Source organism: Fukomys damarensis, unplaced genomic scaffold (genome assembly GCF_012274545.1).
Source record: "Fukomys damarensis isolate Sample0158 unplaced genomic scaffold, DMR_v1.0_HiC HiC_scaffold_33, whole genome shotgun sequence".
NCBI classification, from domain to species: domain Eukaryota; kingdom Metazoa; phylum Chordata; class Mammalia; order Rodentia; family Bathyergidae; genus Fukomys; species Fukomys damarensis.
The window spans coordinates 18,027,863-18,044,235 of NW_022900945.1; the positions used below are offsets into that span (position 1 = coordinate 18,027,863).

Below are 16,373 nucleotides of genomic sequence, written 5' to 3' on the forward strand. Positions count from 1 at the left end.
GGGGCAACTGCTTTAAACATGTAGGGTACACCAAAATTACCAATATGTTTATTTACAGTATAGATTCCTAGCCTCAACTGGGACAATTATAATTTAGCAGGTTTGAAATGAGGCCCAGAATTCTGCCAACTTTGCAGGTGCCACAGGTAACAAGGGCAAGTAGTCTGAAATATTCCTCACAAAACTCTGTTTAAGGAGAAATAGACCCATAAGGCCCACCTTTTCTACTCAGAATCCTGAACAATGCTCACTGGACTGTAGAAGTGATCTGATTTGCAAGGGTCTGGTTTAGCATGGACTCTGATGTGACATCGATCTGGCTCCTTCATCAAAGGGACAGATTAGAGCCATCAGGATTTCCAGGCACAAGGTTAACTGCTATTCATTATGACAGAATCTTTAATAAGCTATTCAAGAGCACCATATACTAAGGAAATTCTTTGCAAATGTCTATCTACTCCTTCCTTTTTCCAAAAAGGACTGAGTCTCACCTTTTCATAGATGTTAGTGTAAAGGACCATGTTTCCCTTGGTCTTCAACTTCAGATTCCGTTTCAAGAATGAGAAAGAATAGTTTGGGCAAAAGAGAAGCTTGTGAAGGTTTTTATCTCACTGGAAGAGTAGATGGTCAATATGTTTACCTGACTGTATAGCAGCCAATCAGACACCAAGGTCTTTTCAAAGTACCACATAAAGTGGCCCAAACCAGGGAGACAGAAAAGATATGTCAACATTTCTGGTAATAATACAATCAAATTTGCTTTTAGTTTGCAACTCCTTAAAGTACTGTTTCACAATTATTCCCTTAAGTTAGAGATTATAAGTAACAGACCCTAATTATTATTAAAGCATAAGTCTTTGCCATTTTTATGTCATGTATGTATCATATGTATTTGCTCTCACTCACAGTCAATCAGAAGGGAAAAACAAGAAATATATTTAATTCAACATCTACTTTATCAACATGGGGTTTCCATCTCCACTAAATGTCACCCACCATGTTGACTCCAAAGAACTAATTATGTAAACACACACACACAAAATCTTACACACACAATCAAGCACACACATGCGCACGTGCACACACACACACACACCACACACTCCTTTTTTCTCTCCAGAACTTTTTGATGACTTTGCAAAGCCAGTCAACAATGCATCACAAAGGCATCCAGAGTCACGCTGGGATGTTGTAACAGAATCACAGGATTATGTGGGATTCATCCAATTTTGAAAATTCGCGAACAGCAAACAGCAGAGGTAAATGGAATCAAATGCCAGGGCCAGGCTGAGAGAGACTTGAAACTCAGTCTTCATGAAATCTCTAGGGAAAGTTGCCTGCTGTGGCATGGAATAAAGGGAAACAGAAAATGACAGCAAGACTTCAAAGAACAACCCTTGGTTTGGCCTTCTTTGGCCTCTTTGGGGTCCTGGAGGCAGCAACAATAGCGTGCAAAAATGAAGATGGCGAAGCCGTGGACTGGTAGGTAAATGAAATGCAAGGATTAGAATATTCAAACAGAAAGCCAGAGTACAAGTGTGTGAGGCAGACTGGCTGGCTGTGAGTTTCCTCAAGAGAACTTCTGAGTTGCTTCCTGCTTTAAAAGAAAGAGACCGAAAGCACACAAATGGGCTATACTCCCAAACAGGGTTGGCTCTGAGTGAGTGTTTCCCCCTGAGGAGGACCGAACAGTCCCTCTGGGCATGATCCCGCCCTCAGCAGGGCAAAGCTGGTAGCCACAGAAGTGGAACTGAGCTCACAACTTCAGCCAGTTGGCAATTTTCTTTAATTACACGTGGCTTTTCCTAACAGAATCTTTTCAGCATCATTGTCAAGACTGCTAAGGGAGAGAAGGCAAATGACCTTTTTCTGAAACTGGAAAATGCCCTTTTTTATGAGGACAAAGAGGACGTGATCACACACAGCACTGTTTGGTTAACCTTGGTTTGTTAGGTGGCACAAGCAGAGGTTGGAGTAGGTAGAAAGTCACTGGCCTCTTGTATCAAAGAGACTAAACACAGTGTTGCATTGTAGCCATAGATTCTCCTAAAGCTTTCATTCCTTTTTCACTCTTTAATTAGTATGTTTAGGTTTGCCGTTATAGTTAGCATCGAGCTTTGTGTGAACTTCCAGCTAAAGAAACAGGTAAGTCACTCGGCCTATCCTCTAGCAGTTTCAGAGCTTCTACACGGCCTTGTCCTGAGTTTTGACAAATATAAGACACACACACACACACACACACACACACACACACACACACACACACTACCCTCGAGGAGCTCACAGATATGAGATAAGGCCATGAGAAGCACAGAGCCAACAAGGCTTCTTTAAAGAAAGTTTTTGAGCTAAGTTTTAAGAAAAATAATGAAATAGCTAAGAAACAAGATGCAAGGGCTTCTCGGGCCAATAAAGGAGCAACGAGGTTAGTACAGAGGCCAGGAGCAGCATGGAAAGTTTGGACGTGCAGGTGCTTTAGTATTGCAGCAGCTTCTGAGCCACGTAGGAAAATAACAGGAGATGAAGGTAGAAAGGTAGGTGAGGGCCAGGTCATGAAGGACTTCATGTGCTGGGCTGAAAGATATGAACTTGACTTTGAAAAGTATTTATTGAAGAGCCTCAAGAGAGAATGAGGTAATGTCACGTTTGTTTCTTAGGAAGCCCATTAGCTATACGGTAAAGGCTAGATTGAAGCAGACCCATCTGGAGTCATGGACAGCAACGAGACTTTTTAGTATTGCAAGCAAGAAGACCTGTAGATCTGAGCTAATGAGACAGCAGTGGAAACAAACAAACAAACAAAAGAAATACTCTGAGACTACCTCGTGACGAGTGAATCGCTGGGAGTGAAAGAAGTTACAGAGAGACTTTTAGGTTTCTGGCTTCTGGGGCTGTGTGGATACATTTTCAAATGCCATAGGATGAGCAGCTGTGTAGGAAAACACTATAAACTTGGTTTCAAAAATGTGGACTTGCAGGTTTCTGAGGAAGATTTTTGTTTAGGTTTATCTGGATCTCCACAAAACAGTCTGGGCTAACAACAGATAACACATCATTTGAGACAGTCACCCAGAGAACGTGTTTAACCTTTCTAGCTATGGTCTTGTGAGCAATGGCACATGGGTCTACAAATGCTTCATCAGTGGGTCACCAAACAGTGATTAATCTGTAAAATTTACTTTTCCCACAACTGAACATCTAGCAGAAAACATAAGTAACTTGTTACATCGCTGCTACCATTTACTGAGAGGCAAAAAGCAGAGACCATCAAGTCAGCACCAAGCCTGTTTCTACCCGTGTGAGGACCTAGCCCTATGAGTCACAAAAGGGCAGGGAAAGTTCTCTTGAATAGAAGTGTAAGACTTCCAAGTCTGACATGAAGTTCTTGGGGGAAGAGTGTTGTTACACCATAATATAATGTTTGGCTCACGGTGAGTGTTTAAGGGTTAATTATGGGGGTTCATGCTATTAGAAAATATATGGCCAGACAAATAGCTGTCAATTGGGCACAATTTTTGCCTTCAAGGTACCAGTGAAAAGGTCTGAAGATATTTTTTATTGTAACACCTTGGGAGTACTAATGGCCCCTAACAGGTAGAGGCCAAAGGTCCTAAGATGCATAGAACAACTCCCAGAACAATGAAGGATCTGTCTCAAAAGATCGGTGGAGCACATTGAGAAATTCTAGGATAAGCGATGTAAGGCCGCCTGAATACTCTGAGGGCCCTCCTACCTGTGAGACACCAAAGGAGATACACAAACTGGAAATAATAAAAAAGGAAACAAAGGACCTATTTAATTAGTTCATCTTGGGTCCAAATCCTCAATGCATTCTGATCAATTGAACTAAGGAACATGGTTTAAACCAGCTAGAAGCTCAAGGAAGCCCCCATCTCCCTAAATTCCCAAATGTCATACCCAGAGAGCAGCTGCAAACACATGAAAATGCCAGTATTTACAGCACAAGAGAATCAAAGACTCCTCCAATCCCAGTCTCTGTCTTATCCTTCTCCTCATTGAAGCCATAAGGACTGCGGAAACAGCATCTAAGGACTTCTACCTCAGGGACCCCAGCCACCAGGCCACCTAATATCTTAGAAAGTGTCTCATCAGTGTCACATTTCTATTTCTGAGGAGGAGCAAGAAAAGGGTATAGAAATCTTGAGCAAATCCCCTCCCTTAAAGGTCTTCATCAATGTAAGTGAAAGTATACTTCAGTGCTTAGCCCAGGGACAGCTACCAGGAAAGCAGTTGATAAATGACAGCAATTCATAATTATTTCTTCTGTCAGGTTTATTTTCTATAAGTTACCCAAAAGGCAAAACAAGGACAGCAGAGAGCCTGGGCTAGAGTACCTTTACCTAGACTCCACAATTAGAAGCTGGAGGAGGAGTGAACAGCTAATAAATGCCACCAAGAGTGCTTTGGGAAGGACTTTACAACAGCTGCACGAAGCCTATGCTTCCAAGGTGAGTTACAGTTTACCATTCATTTGAATCACAGAAATAGGCATAAAGCAGAATCTAAAACTTCCAGAAAGCAATTTTGGAAGACTTTTTCCTACTCATCTACCCAGGTTCCCCACCCCCACCCCCGCATCCCAGCAACTTAAAGTAAATGAATTCACAGCCTGTCCAGGACAACTGAGTCAACCCGGACAAGACCTTCAGGAATACCGCATCATAGTCTACACTCCACTTGGCATTCTTGAGTGATATCAGTGGGCAAGGTACAAAATCCTTGCATATCAGAGTTTTCTTGCTGCCAAAACCTCTGCCAATTCACTTAGCACTTGCTAACTCATCCATCTGATAAAAATAGGAAGAAATGCCCCCTTCTGCTAACAGGAGATGTAGGCCTGTGATTGAGATGCCAGGAATCATGGGTTGTTTACGTCATGGTGTTCATGAGTGGTAGCAACCCAAGTAGAGTTCCAATGGGTCCTCCTTTTAATCATTTTCAAACTGGTAGGTTGTACCTAAGGCTCTAGTTTCAAGGACCTACAAGTAACTTTCCTGAATGGAGATTAAACGGGCTATCAGGACTCATCAGGCAATGAGCTAACCAGGCAGAGACACAGGTTGAGCAGGCCTGCTGGCTTCCTGTGGGCAGCCTCCCAACATTCCAGCCTCCATCTGTCCTACAGGGACTGCATTCCAGCCTGGGGTAATGAGTGAAATCAAGCAATAATTAACATCCACTTACACTCACCCCTCATCCATGTGTTTCCTAACAATAACTTACAGGGAAGCAAATGTATAAAACAATGCAGTTCCCATAAAGTGCCGGGCTTTTACATATGTCAAACAATTTAGTGATCAGTCCAAGACTGTTTTAGCCTCTAGCACTACCGTATATGTGTATCTGTATATTTACTCAAAATGAGCAGGGGGCTATCACTGTGTGTGATAACACTCATTTTATTCACCTGCCATTAAGAGCACCCTTCAAAGTGAAATGGCAAAGTTAAAGTGACTTTGTAAGCTGTTTTGAAGACATGTGATGTGCCAAAGTACTGTTCCAGGTGCTTTTAAAAATTATTTAATCTCAACAACAACAACCCTGTTTTGAATACACAAACCATTATGTAAAATGAAAACTGCCTGCAGCTGCTTCTGTTTTCCAAGTCTAGGAACTCAGACCAGGAGCATAATCCAATAGTGAGAAAATAAATGCTTATGATGTTTCTTTCCCAATCATGGAACTGCTGGGGCAGGAAAGGGAAAAAAGTAACATTATTAAGGCTGTGTCATTCACCTTAGTTGATGCACACTGTTCTAGGCTTGGCAGAAACCAATAATTATCTCAGGAGGCGCAAAGATAGCCCCACAGCCTAGGTGAGAAAGAGCGAAACTGCTTTCCAAAATTTAAAAAAAAAAAGTGGAAAAAAAGCAGGAAATTAAAAAGTGTGAAGAACAGAGGGAAATTAGCAGACTGAGGTAGGGACATCATGATGTAAAATCATTCAATGTTCCTTACCTTCAATAAAACCTGTTCACACAATGCCTTGAGTAATTGGTTCTGGGAAGAAAATGACAGAAAAAGAACTGGCTTCCATGTCTGATTAGCACGTAAGAGCAATGTGTGATACCTCTGTGAGACTGAGCATTCTTTGGAAGCTGGAACTCTGTGTCAGAAATGACCACAAGAACATAATTTTCCCAGTCCCTGACCTAGAAATGAACTTATAAGAGTAGAATCCAAGATCAGACCAACTAATTTTAAATCTTAAATGTCAAGATAACCAAAGTGAATGGCTAGGTTATGTTGGAATTATTTCTCTTCTTTTGCTTTTCCCAGTACGAACCCTCCACACACCATAATAATGCTGACCAAACTGTATTGAAGTTGCCTATGTTTTCCTGATACATAGACTAAGGTCAGAGACATGTCCATTTTTTTCCAACATCCAAGAGTCAAAACAATACTCGACATTTGTGTTAAAGGATCTTTTTCCTTTATCAATAGTCTCTCTTCCCACCAACACCACAAGTCACTTAATCTTGGCTGTTACATTCTGGTTAAAATTTTTAAAAATTCATCTGTTATGAGAATAAAGATCCTCATCAAATCTTCCCAAAGTCGCTCCTCATTGTATCCCCAAAGCAGACAAATAGCCTCATTACCACATTTGATGTCAGCACATAGAATAACTGTCAGAGTGCTGCAGGGAAAAAATGGTAAAAATACCACTCTGTATGGAAAACAAGGGTAAGAAAACAGCTAACTTTTCTGACTATGCCTGAGCACAACAGCCAAGAATGCTATACAGACTATGTTGTGAATTTTAAAAATGTTTTAGATAATATCAAATAATTAAGTAACTGCAAGAGACTCATAACTGACACTTTTCTGAGAAAAAAAAGAAAGGACTTCTTTTAAGGAAATAGGTTGTCCTTTCCTGCTTTCATTATGTTACTGAGATTTTTTGTCACTATCAACACTATTGGCTTCAATAAAAGTCACTGCGTTATGTCACAAATGAAATGGAACCACCCAGAGCAAATGTAAACACTTTTTGAAAACGTGACACTATCAAATTAATAGCCTTATTTTGACTCAGATATTTAGCTGTTTGGAGAATTGACTGGATTTTGCATTACTGGAAGAAATCCAATATTACACAGTAAATTTCACCGCTTTCTCTTCACAGGAAAATATCAAGTTAAAAAGGTAAATTGACACTGAGAAATGGATTGAAGCAAAACCCTCCCATATCAGGGAGGGAGTGGGGGAGCAGATAATGAGGAATCCTGATTAAATACAAAGCCAAGACCAGGCAGTGAAGTGTGAAGTGGACAGAGGAAATCAGATCCTGACAGCCCGTTCTGCACTGTGCCTATAATATCAATGGGAAAAGCCCAGGTGTAATCCTTGGCTGGTTGTTCCTATCCCATTTTCTGAACAAATAATTCCACTCTCTTTTATCCTAGACTGGTTGCTTAATCAGAAATTTCATTGCAAAACAAACAGGAGAAACAATAACATCGCTCTCACAGACAGATCACAATGCACAGGGTTCCTGTCATGGATCCGTCCTCCCCCCAGCCCATCTTGCTCTTATATGCAGTGGGATTCATACTGATGAGGAACGGCCCATTAGGAGAATAGGTGTCTTCTCATGTGTAGTAGTGAAAGCTCTGTACTGCAGACTGGGAAGCTGGTAGCATCACTGTGAACATTTTCAGTAGGATATCTATGCCATTATAACTTTCATATATTCCTGCAGAGTAACAACACAGCCTATCTACTATACAATGATGGAGGCCCTAAATCTTTGGGTTACAGCAGAAACTTTGGCCACACCAAAGGTATGGTGACAGCTCTTTCCTGTTGGAAATCAGCGATTTCTTAGACCTTTCATCTTGAGTATTCTCATATTCCATTCTAAAAAAGATAGCTTTTGTTTTTAATGATTGTATTTTTGGCTTGTTAAAATGTATGATTTCTACATACCAGTTTATAAAATAATTACATAAGTTGATTTGGCAAACCCTGCTCAGAAATCCTATTTTATTTCTTAATTTTTATATATATGTTTTGGAGCAAAAATCCAGGTTCTGACTACTGGGAATATAAGATAATATATATCTATGCATGCATACACACATACATGTACATATATAAATAACCGTGCAAAACACCAGCAATTCTGTATTTCATATATATGCCTATATGTATATGCAAAATTTATCTATATACACTTTTTAGATTTATTGAATTAAAAAATACACCAAGTAAAATTCACTCTTTACATAAAGTGCAATTCCATCTGAAATAAACATTTTTGAAATGTATTTTTAAATATTTGTTCATATGATAGTAATTTTTGTTATGTATTTGCTTACATAAAATTATGTGTAGTAATTTTGTCATAGAAATTTTGTCATTTGCCTATTTATAAACTGTGCATATACATGTATGTAGACAGAAAAACTCAAAATTCAGGTAAACAAAAAAATCTATAGTTCTAATACCTGTTATATAAATATGCTTAATCCCGTCTACTTTAAAAAATACTTATTTTAAAACATTTTATATGGCTATTATGACTACTTTCCAACTTAATATATCACAAATAGTACAGTAATAGTAAAAATAGCAATAAATGTTCTTCAGGAGATTCCAAGCTCAAATGCCTTTAGAGACAGGTGGGTAATGTCAGCAAGTGAAGTGGGCTTAAGTGGCAGGTAATTGGAGGGCCACCTGAGGCCAAAAAGAGGCAGTTATTTGCACATTTTCAGGAGATGTTGAAAATTAGTATATGTGGAAAAATCTCCTCTGTTTTTAGAAATTCACAATAAATTCAAAATTCTAAAAACACACTGCAAGCCTAGTAGTATATCTGCGAGCTGCATTTGACCCATAGACTGCTAATTTGTAGCCTCTGATGAAGAAGATAATTTGTAATGGCTGTCAAAGTTCATGAGCTTTGAGGGGGCCGGGGATTTAGCTTAATGGTTCTGCTGCCTGCCTTGAAAGCACAACATCTCAAGTTCAATCCCTGCTACCAATAATAAATAAATAGATAAATAAAACGCTCATGAGCATTGAAAGCTTTTGATTTAGTCAAGTGCTCTCCTGATGCCCCATTGACACAGAACTTAACAATTTTTATAATGTACCACATTCTCCAACCTCTCCTCCAGCAACCTCTGACCACCACTCCTATTCTGCCCTATAGCTGCTGCAAAATTTTAAGAAAAAGAAAACGGGGTTCGATATCAAGTCTGGGAAGTTCCCCTTGCCAATAGATACCCTAACATCTGAGGTGGTTGGGATTTTATCAAAATAACACATTCATCTGGGTAGAGGGGAGCACTTAAAGGTCATCCAGCTCTGTTAGGTCACAGAGTGGTTTTTATGAATGAATTTTATGTTTGTATGTTCATGGGCAAACTGGAAGGTCTACCACACCAGACCTATCTTGATGAAAATGTCCATTGGACAAGGTTTTCTTTTTGGTCATGTCACAAGATGATGAAAATCTTTTTTTATTTTCTTTCTTTCTGGTTTTCATGTTAGTAACAGATTTTTCTCAACCTAATTAATGAGGTAGCTTTAACAGCTTCCTTTTTTCTCTTTGCCTTCTTCATTGGATGTGTAGAGTTTAGTGTTTCTTGTTTAATAAATGAGCATCAGTTTCTTAAAACAAAGTACTACCAGTACATTTCTTTTATTTGATATTCTCTCTTTTAACTCTGTTTTACCAGGCTTTTGAAAAAAGCATAGCTATTTAGTAGAAGACACTGTCTGAAGCTTGCCAGGTGACTGTATGGTTTAACAAGGTCAAATTCCAAGTTAGCAAATTTGCACGCTGCTAAAACAAATCTTCCTTGTAACTTCAACATAAAGTTCCTCTTAACTCTTCACAGAGTGGCTGCCCTGGCTCCCTTTTGTGGTAGCTTATTATCAGTATGGGGCATTTTGATGTGTACCTGATTGTTTTTTGAAGTTTTTGAAAAAAAAAATTTGATCTTTGTGATAATTAGTCTAATAAAATATTACCCTAAAGCACAAACAGGCCTAAATGTTACAGCTTTGAACTCTACTTTAAAAGGAGCTTTGTTTTTCTACTTTACCTGAGCTAAGTGTATCTTTGGTAGGTTTACTGCTGTGGAGCAAAATCCAGGGATTCTGGCTGATTCATTCTATTCCCCGATTTCCTCCACTTCCTGAAGAAGGCTATGATTATCCATCCACAGGAAGACGGAATGGACAAAGTGGCATCTGTATCACTTTCAAATATAACCAGTATGAAACAATAGGTAACACAAGAGTATATAAAAAGGACACAGCAATGATAGAAAAGAAATTGGGAAATATATTAACAAATGTATCACTTCATTTGTTACTTTATTCACAGATGTCTGGTACCAAGATTCTAATTCTGGCTCTGCATCGAGGAGGCACTGGGAAAGTTCATTCACTGGTCCTGGGTTCCTCTTTTACTGGTTACACATAGAAATTGGTCAGGCAAAAGCAGTATTTTCTAAAGAATTCAGGAAAAGTACCACAAAAAATGGGTGAAATAGACAAATGTTAAATAAGCTCTGGGAGCAATAACAAACTGGGGTGTTGACTTTCCCCTGGATGCCTTCAAAGGCCTCAGTACAGTGTATTGTGGCTCTGCAGAAATACAGGCTTACTGATTATAGATCTCTATATTGTTCATGAGGAACCGGAAACCTAGTGTGTGTGTGTGTGTGTGTGTGTGTGAGTAAAATTTTGATTTTTTAAAAATACAAGCTCAATCTTATTTTTAAAAATTCTGCAGACCAAATGTTGCTTGTATGCTGCCAACATGACACCTCTGAGCCAGATACATTTCTTTTAAGATCTCAAGCTCAAATAGCAAAAAATACTTATATTTAGGAAACTATGATGTGAGAGCAGGAAAAGTAGGAATATTGTTTTACCAATCCTTTTTGTACTGAGGAAGTTGCTAAACAGAAGTGAAAACTAACTCTCCCCCAGATATAGGAAACTTATAAAATGTTTCTCATAAAATTTCCAACTTATGAGAAGGATCAGAGCTTCTCACCTAAGTCAAGCCCAGTTGAGTTCATGTAACAGAGAGCTAACAGCACAAAGATAAGGTATGCATGCTGAGGAGTTGATTGTTTTTGAAACTGGACGATCAGTACAAGAAGTTCTCTACTTTTATATATGTACATACAGGAGAAAAAACATATGGCCTCCAAGACCAGATTATCTGAGTTTGAATATTAACTCCATCAGTTACAAGCTTTATGACCATGAGCATGTGGCATAAAGTCTTAGTTAATTCATCTATAAAATGAGATTAGTGTCACAACAGACCTTACCTAAAAAGATGACTGAGGATTAACCCAGTAAAAATTCCTATGTATGTATGGAACGTGGGAAGTATTCAACAGGTGTCAGTTAAAGCATTTTGGTATCAAATAGTTTAACCAAAAGCTTTAAAGAAAATAGAATGCCTGTATTTGAGAGTGTCTCCTTTTGTTTTATCTATAATATCAATAAGCATTTCTGTTTGCATCTAAATTCTCAACTTAACTGTTTACTGATGCAGATTCTCAGCTCTTGGTCTGCAACCCAAACATCTATGGTTGTTCCATCCCGGCCACCTTTCACCAGGAGCTCATCCACATGCCCCAGCTGTGCACCAGGTCCGGCCCATCTGAGATCCCAGTCCGGTACCTTACCACACTTCAGTCAGCCCAAGGAGAAAGCTTCCTCCATTTTGCAAAATCCGATTCATTTCCGGATGGTATGAAAGCCCATCATAAAACAGTATGCTCTATATGCTGTTGGACTTGTTACAAATTACAGGAAAAAAATTCTGATTATTAAGGGGGAAAGATGTAGAAAAGGAAAAAAAGAGGAATAAAAGGGAAAAGGAAAATCAGGGATTCAAACATTTGCGGCTCCATTGGAAAAACAGGTTTGCTAATTTAGCCGCAGAAGCATCTCACAATCACACAGCGAGGGACCACTCAGTTTCAGCTTCTGCTAGGTATGGGGGGCCACAGGTGTCTCCTCTCCCATCCCTAAAGCAGTCATTCTGAGCCTTCTCAAGTTCTTTAAGCAACCATGCCCTTCACCAACAGAGAGAACAAAGATCACTAAGGTCCCACCATGAGATTGCACTCGCACCCTTCCAGCGATGTCATTTGTCGTCACTGCCTTTTCCTGGCTGTTCTTCCACCCCAACAGAAGCAATGCACCCTCTGTTCTCTGGAACCTTCAACTGCTTTGATTGTCCACTTGATCTTCTCTGCCTGTTTTCCTTTGAGTTCCCACTCTACTTGTTCCTTCTTTGTAGCATGAAGAAACGTGCCTAGAAATCTTCCCTTAATTCCAAATCCCCTATATCGCAGTTTTTCCTTTTTAACCCCAAACTGCTTTCTAAAAGCCTGGTGAAGGCCTTCGCTTGCTTGCTTGGTGCTCCTTTGCTGTAGATTTCTCCCGTCTGTAAACACGTCCTCCCCATCACCAGTGGTTGCCTAGGTGACTCACGGTCTTCCTTGTTTCCTTCCTTGCTTGTTTGCTTTCTTCCTTCTTGCATACAATATACTGAATGCCTACTACTTTCCAAACCCTGTCAGGCACTAGAGACGCAAAAATTAACAGGATAGAAATAATCTACTGTTTCAACTATGTTATTGTGCTTATGGTATCCATCTATCAGGAGTAAATGATAATTTCCGTTCCTGAGAATATTTTCAGGGTTTTATTTCAGTGTAAATACAAAGCGCTCTCTCTCTCTCTCTCTCTCTCTCTCTCTCTCATCTCTTTCTCTCTCTCTCTCTCTCTCCTTCTGCACTCTAGACATCTTGGCAGGCTGGATGGCTCAACAGTTAAGGACACACTTGCTAACAGAAACCTGGCAGCGAAAGAGACAAGAGCTTCCTTCAAACTGCTCCCTTCCTTACCATGTCTACAATATCAAAGCCATTAAAATATCTCGACAGAGTCATTTCAGTTCTTACCAGGACCACGCCAAATGGTGCATTTCCCAAAAGGGCACTAACAATCGCTGGACATGTATTGGAGACCTAAATCGGAGCCAGCAGCAAGCCTTCAGAAGCGGAGGATTCATTTGTACCCAGAATCGGAATATTTATCAAGCATTTCAAAAACTAGTTTTGTATTATGAGGACTGTGACTAAACTTGATCAAAGTGGGTACAAGCATTAACACTGAAACACTGATAATGGGTCTAATATTGTTAGACATTCTTTACATATTAAAACCTTCTAAATACACTCAGCATATCACTAAATAAAATAATTTTAACATATTTGACATTTTATGGTCTAATTAGTGAAAATTCCTGTACTTTGAGTTTATGGTATATAATCATAAACTAATTATAACTAAAATGAGAACAGAGGTAATAAGAAGAAAAGCATCTTTTTCAGACTACTCAACTCCAGTTGTTCATAGACTGACTGGCGACTTTGTAGATTACGTTTTATTTTTTCACAAAGATATTCCTGACGTTTTCCCTGTCTTTTTCTAAAGAAAACAATAACTCTGTCCCTGTACTTTGATACTATTTCATCAGATTCTTCTTACAGTACTTTCTCACTGATTATATTTAGGTCTTGTCATTCTTGCAGATGTCACTTACTCAGCGTATGATATTGGGCCACTCACCTGAATTCTCTGAGCCTTGTTTTTATTTTAATCTATGAACGATAAATATCTAGATATGGTCAAGAGCCTACCACACATCCTGACATATAGTTAGCATTAAAAGTATAGGTGAAATTGGAATTTGAATCCCACTCACTCAGCAAAAAGAAGTTTTAGAAATGAGTAATACTCGTGAAAAAATTTATAGTCAGATTAAGAGAAAAAAGTATAACCACAACCTTTCAATTTGAAGGAAATAAAGAAATGCGTCATAAAGAAACAAAAAACAAATCTCACAATCTTTGTTTCACTAAACACGATTATTACATTAATGAAAAACTTAGAATTAACTACTTAATAAACAAGATATAGGTCCCAATTTCAAGAAGCTTACAGTCTAACAAAAGAAAATACATCAATAATTAAAGGTCGTATTTATTGAGCATTTACTATGATAGCAAACATTCAACCCACATTTTCTTAGACTACACAACAATTTGAGGCTTAAAGAACTTCAATACTTGCCTAGTATAACAGAGGTCTGTTTGACTTCTAAGGCTAAGCCTTTATGTTCTATTCCAAGAGACAATAAAAGGAAATGAGGCATTACAGGATAATATCTATCCTGAGTTATCAATACCAACCAAAATTCACTGGACCTAAGATTCAATTACAAGCAAGGAAAAAGCTATTTGTCTTCCTGTCAGAAGCAAGTATAAGCAGTGGGTGTGTTGATTGCTATCTAGCTAATATACATGCCTGAAAATGTGAAGAGACCTGAAAAAATGTTTTGGCCTTTCAGAGAGTATCTAAATAGGAATAATCTCAGTAAAACAGGATTACTAGAGAAAAACCAAGAAGTTTAAGATGCTGACTCTAGAGTGAAGTAGGTCAAAGCTTACTCCAAAGATGTAGAGAGAAATGAATGATAAGTAGTAAAAAGAAAGTAAAAGTAGAAATTCTGTTGAGCTAAAAATACATAATAAGTTGGAGATGCCTTCCCCAAAAGGTAAAAATAGATCTACTAAGAAAAGTGGCTGTATGCCAGGATCATCAAAGGAATCTGAAGACACAGAAGACAATCAAACTCAGATACTGCAGAATATAGAGTGTAGAGAGAAGAAAGGGAAGACACTGGACAAGTACAAGGATATGACTCCTAATGAAGGGGAGACAGCAAGTGGTTAGACCCTCCTTTAGAGAGTAATTGAACAGCCTCCTTGGTTCAAGGATAGTAAACATTGACCCTGAGAAGAAAGACTATCTCCTGGAGCCCCAATAAAATAAAGAGACATAGTGTGGCTTTCTTTCTCAGGCATACACTCAGGATTGTTTCCAGTTGTGCTGATTCCTGTAGGGAGATTGGTGAAGACTCTTCAGAGAATCACATAATTGGAAGGAAGCACTTTAAATATAAAACACTTCAAAATATAGGAGATGCTTTTATTGATTCCTGTGGGGCAAAGAGAAAGATTTGGGGATATGTAAATGAATGCAAGTTAAGTTCTAAAAAATGGTTTAAAATATTGGAAACAAAGACTTGTGTCTAAGATGAGAATATATATGAACCAAAAAGTGTAAGACGGTGTTTGGCTAGCAACTACTTACTATGATTGCAAAGAAAGGAAATTAAAATAGAAATAGACCTATGGCACTGATTAGAGTGTAAGATGCCAGGAATACCAAATCATTTCTGCTCTACCCTCATATCTCTCTAGAAAAGCCATTATTCAGTATCTGTTGGCCATTCCCCCTTGAACTCCATGACTGGACCAAGCATGGAATTATGATACCAAAGATAATAAGCCACAGGCCAAGCTAAGGAAATCAGATTTGGGAGAAAATCTAAGTAGGCATACCAAGACTGAGTTTTGAGGCTTGGTCACTTGATCTGGAAGGTCATGTGTATTCATGCCAAGGTCATCATTTTCTTCCATGTTCACCCTAAAATATAAAAATGCTGGGCTGTAGAACCTGGAGAATTGTACAGACACTTCAAGAAGCACAGAAAGACTGTTACTGGTCTCAACAGACCAGGTGTTAGTTCTTTATGGAACCTAGCTATTCTCCCTTTTCTCATGTTCTAGAGCATGCCCCTATATCACTTATCAAATGGCTTTTTCTTAGTTTAAGTTATCCTAAGTAGGTTGTTGTTTCTCACAAGTAAACAATCTTTGTACAAACCATGTGGAAACAAAAATGTCAGAGCAGGCATGGTGTCAAATCATTTCAATTGAAATTATAATTGAGACATGGGTCATACATGAGTCTCATAGTCTCGTCATCTCAGGTGTCTCACAGCAACATAATATAGGTTATAGAAGAAATAAACCTGTGATTAGAAGGTAGGATGAACAAATACACTTTTACAGGAACCAACAGGAAGAATTTGGTGTAATAAAATAAAGAGTAATGATAGAACTCCAAATATTCAAGACATTTACTAAGGGTCTCATTCAGCTAAATTAATTCTTGATTGACTTTTGGCTTAACACAATGACATAATGTTCAGAGGAATTCAAACTCTGAACCTAAGTCCCACAAAGAGGACTTTTTTGGTGAAATGAAAATAATGTTGCCCAGGGAAAAAAGTGTACCTGGATAACCGTATGGGAAGGAAAAGATGAGTATTGTCCACATCTAGAAGATCTGGGTTTGAGTTACAAAGGAGAATATAATTCAACAGCAGCTCAAGAGGTTAAAGTTAAATTCTGATTGTGATTTCTCTATAAGGAAGAGAGAAATGC

At 38.6% G+C, this 16,373-nt stretch overlaps 2 protein-coding genes across 2 annotated transcripts in view; one reads left to right on the forward strand and one right to left on the reverse strand.

Moving 5' to 3' along the window:
* Nucleotides 1-16,373, reverse strand: part of LOC104870928 (uricase) — a 100,487-nt gene that overhangs the window by 32,581 nt on the left and 51,533 nt on the right. Inside the window, exon 2 of the mRNA XM_033758169.1 lies at nucleotides 15,486-15,570. Coding sequence (XP_033614060.1) covers nucleotides 15,486-15,563 — 78 coding nt within the window. The 5' untranslated portion in view covers nucleotides 15,564-15,570. The remainder of the gene's footprint in view (nucleotides 1-15,485; nucleotides 15,571-16,373) is intronic.
* Dnase2b (deoxyribonuclease 2 beta) lies at nucleotides 1,367-13,157 on the forward strand. Its single transcript, XM_010636748.2, has 6 exons — nucleotides 1,367-1,482; nucleotides 4,292-4,469; nucleotides 7,730-7,811; nucleotides 10,107-10,268; nucleotides 11,558-11,755; nucleotides 12,817-13,157. Exons 1-6 carry the CDS (start codon nucleotides 1,370-1,372, stop codon nucleotides 13,155-13,157), a joined length of 1,074 nt encoding a protein of 357 aa, XP_010635050.1. The 5' UTR covers nucleotides 1,367-1,369.

Excerpts from the sequence above, each read along its gene's own strand:
- Dnase2b (XM_010636748.2), top strand. The coding sequence starts at position 1,370 with ATGACAGCAAGACTTCAAAGAACAACCCTTGGTTTGGCCTTCTTTGGC. Across the intron at positions 10,269-11,557 it reads TAACCAGTATGAAACAATAG|ATTCTCAGCTCTTGGTCTGC; the intron begins GTAACACAAGAG and ends TTACTGATGCAG. Across the intron at positions 11,756-12,816 it reads ATCCGATTCATTTCCGGATG|ACATCTTGGCAGGCTGGATG; the intron begins GTATGAAAGCCC and ends TCTGCACTCTAG.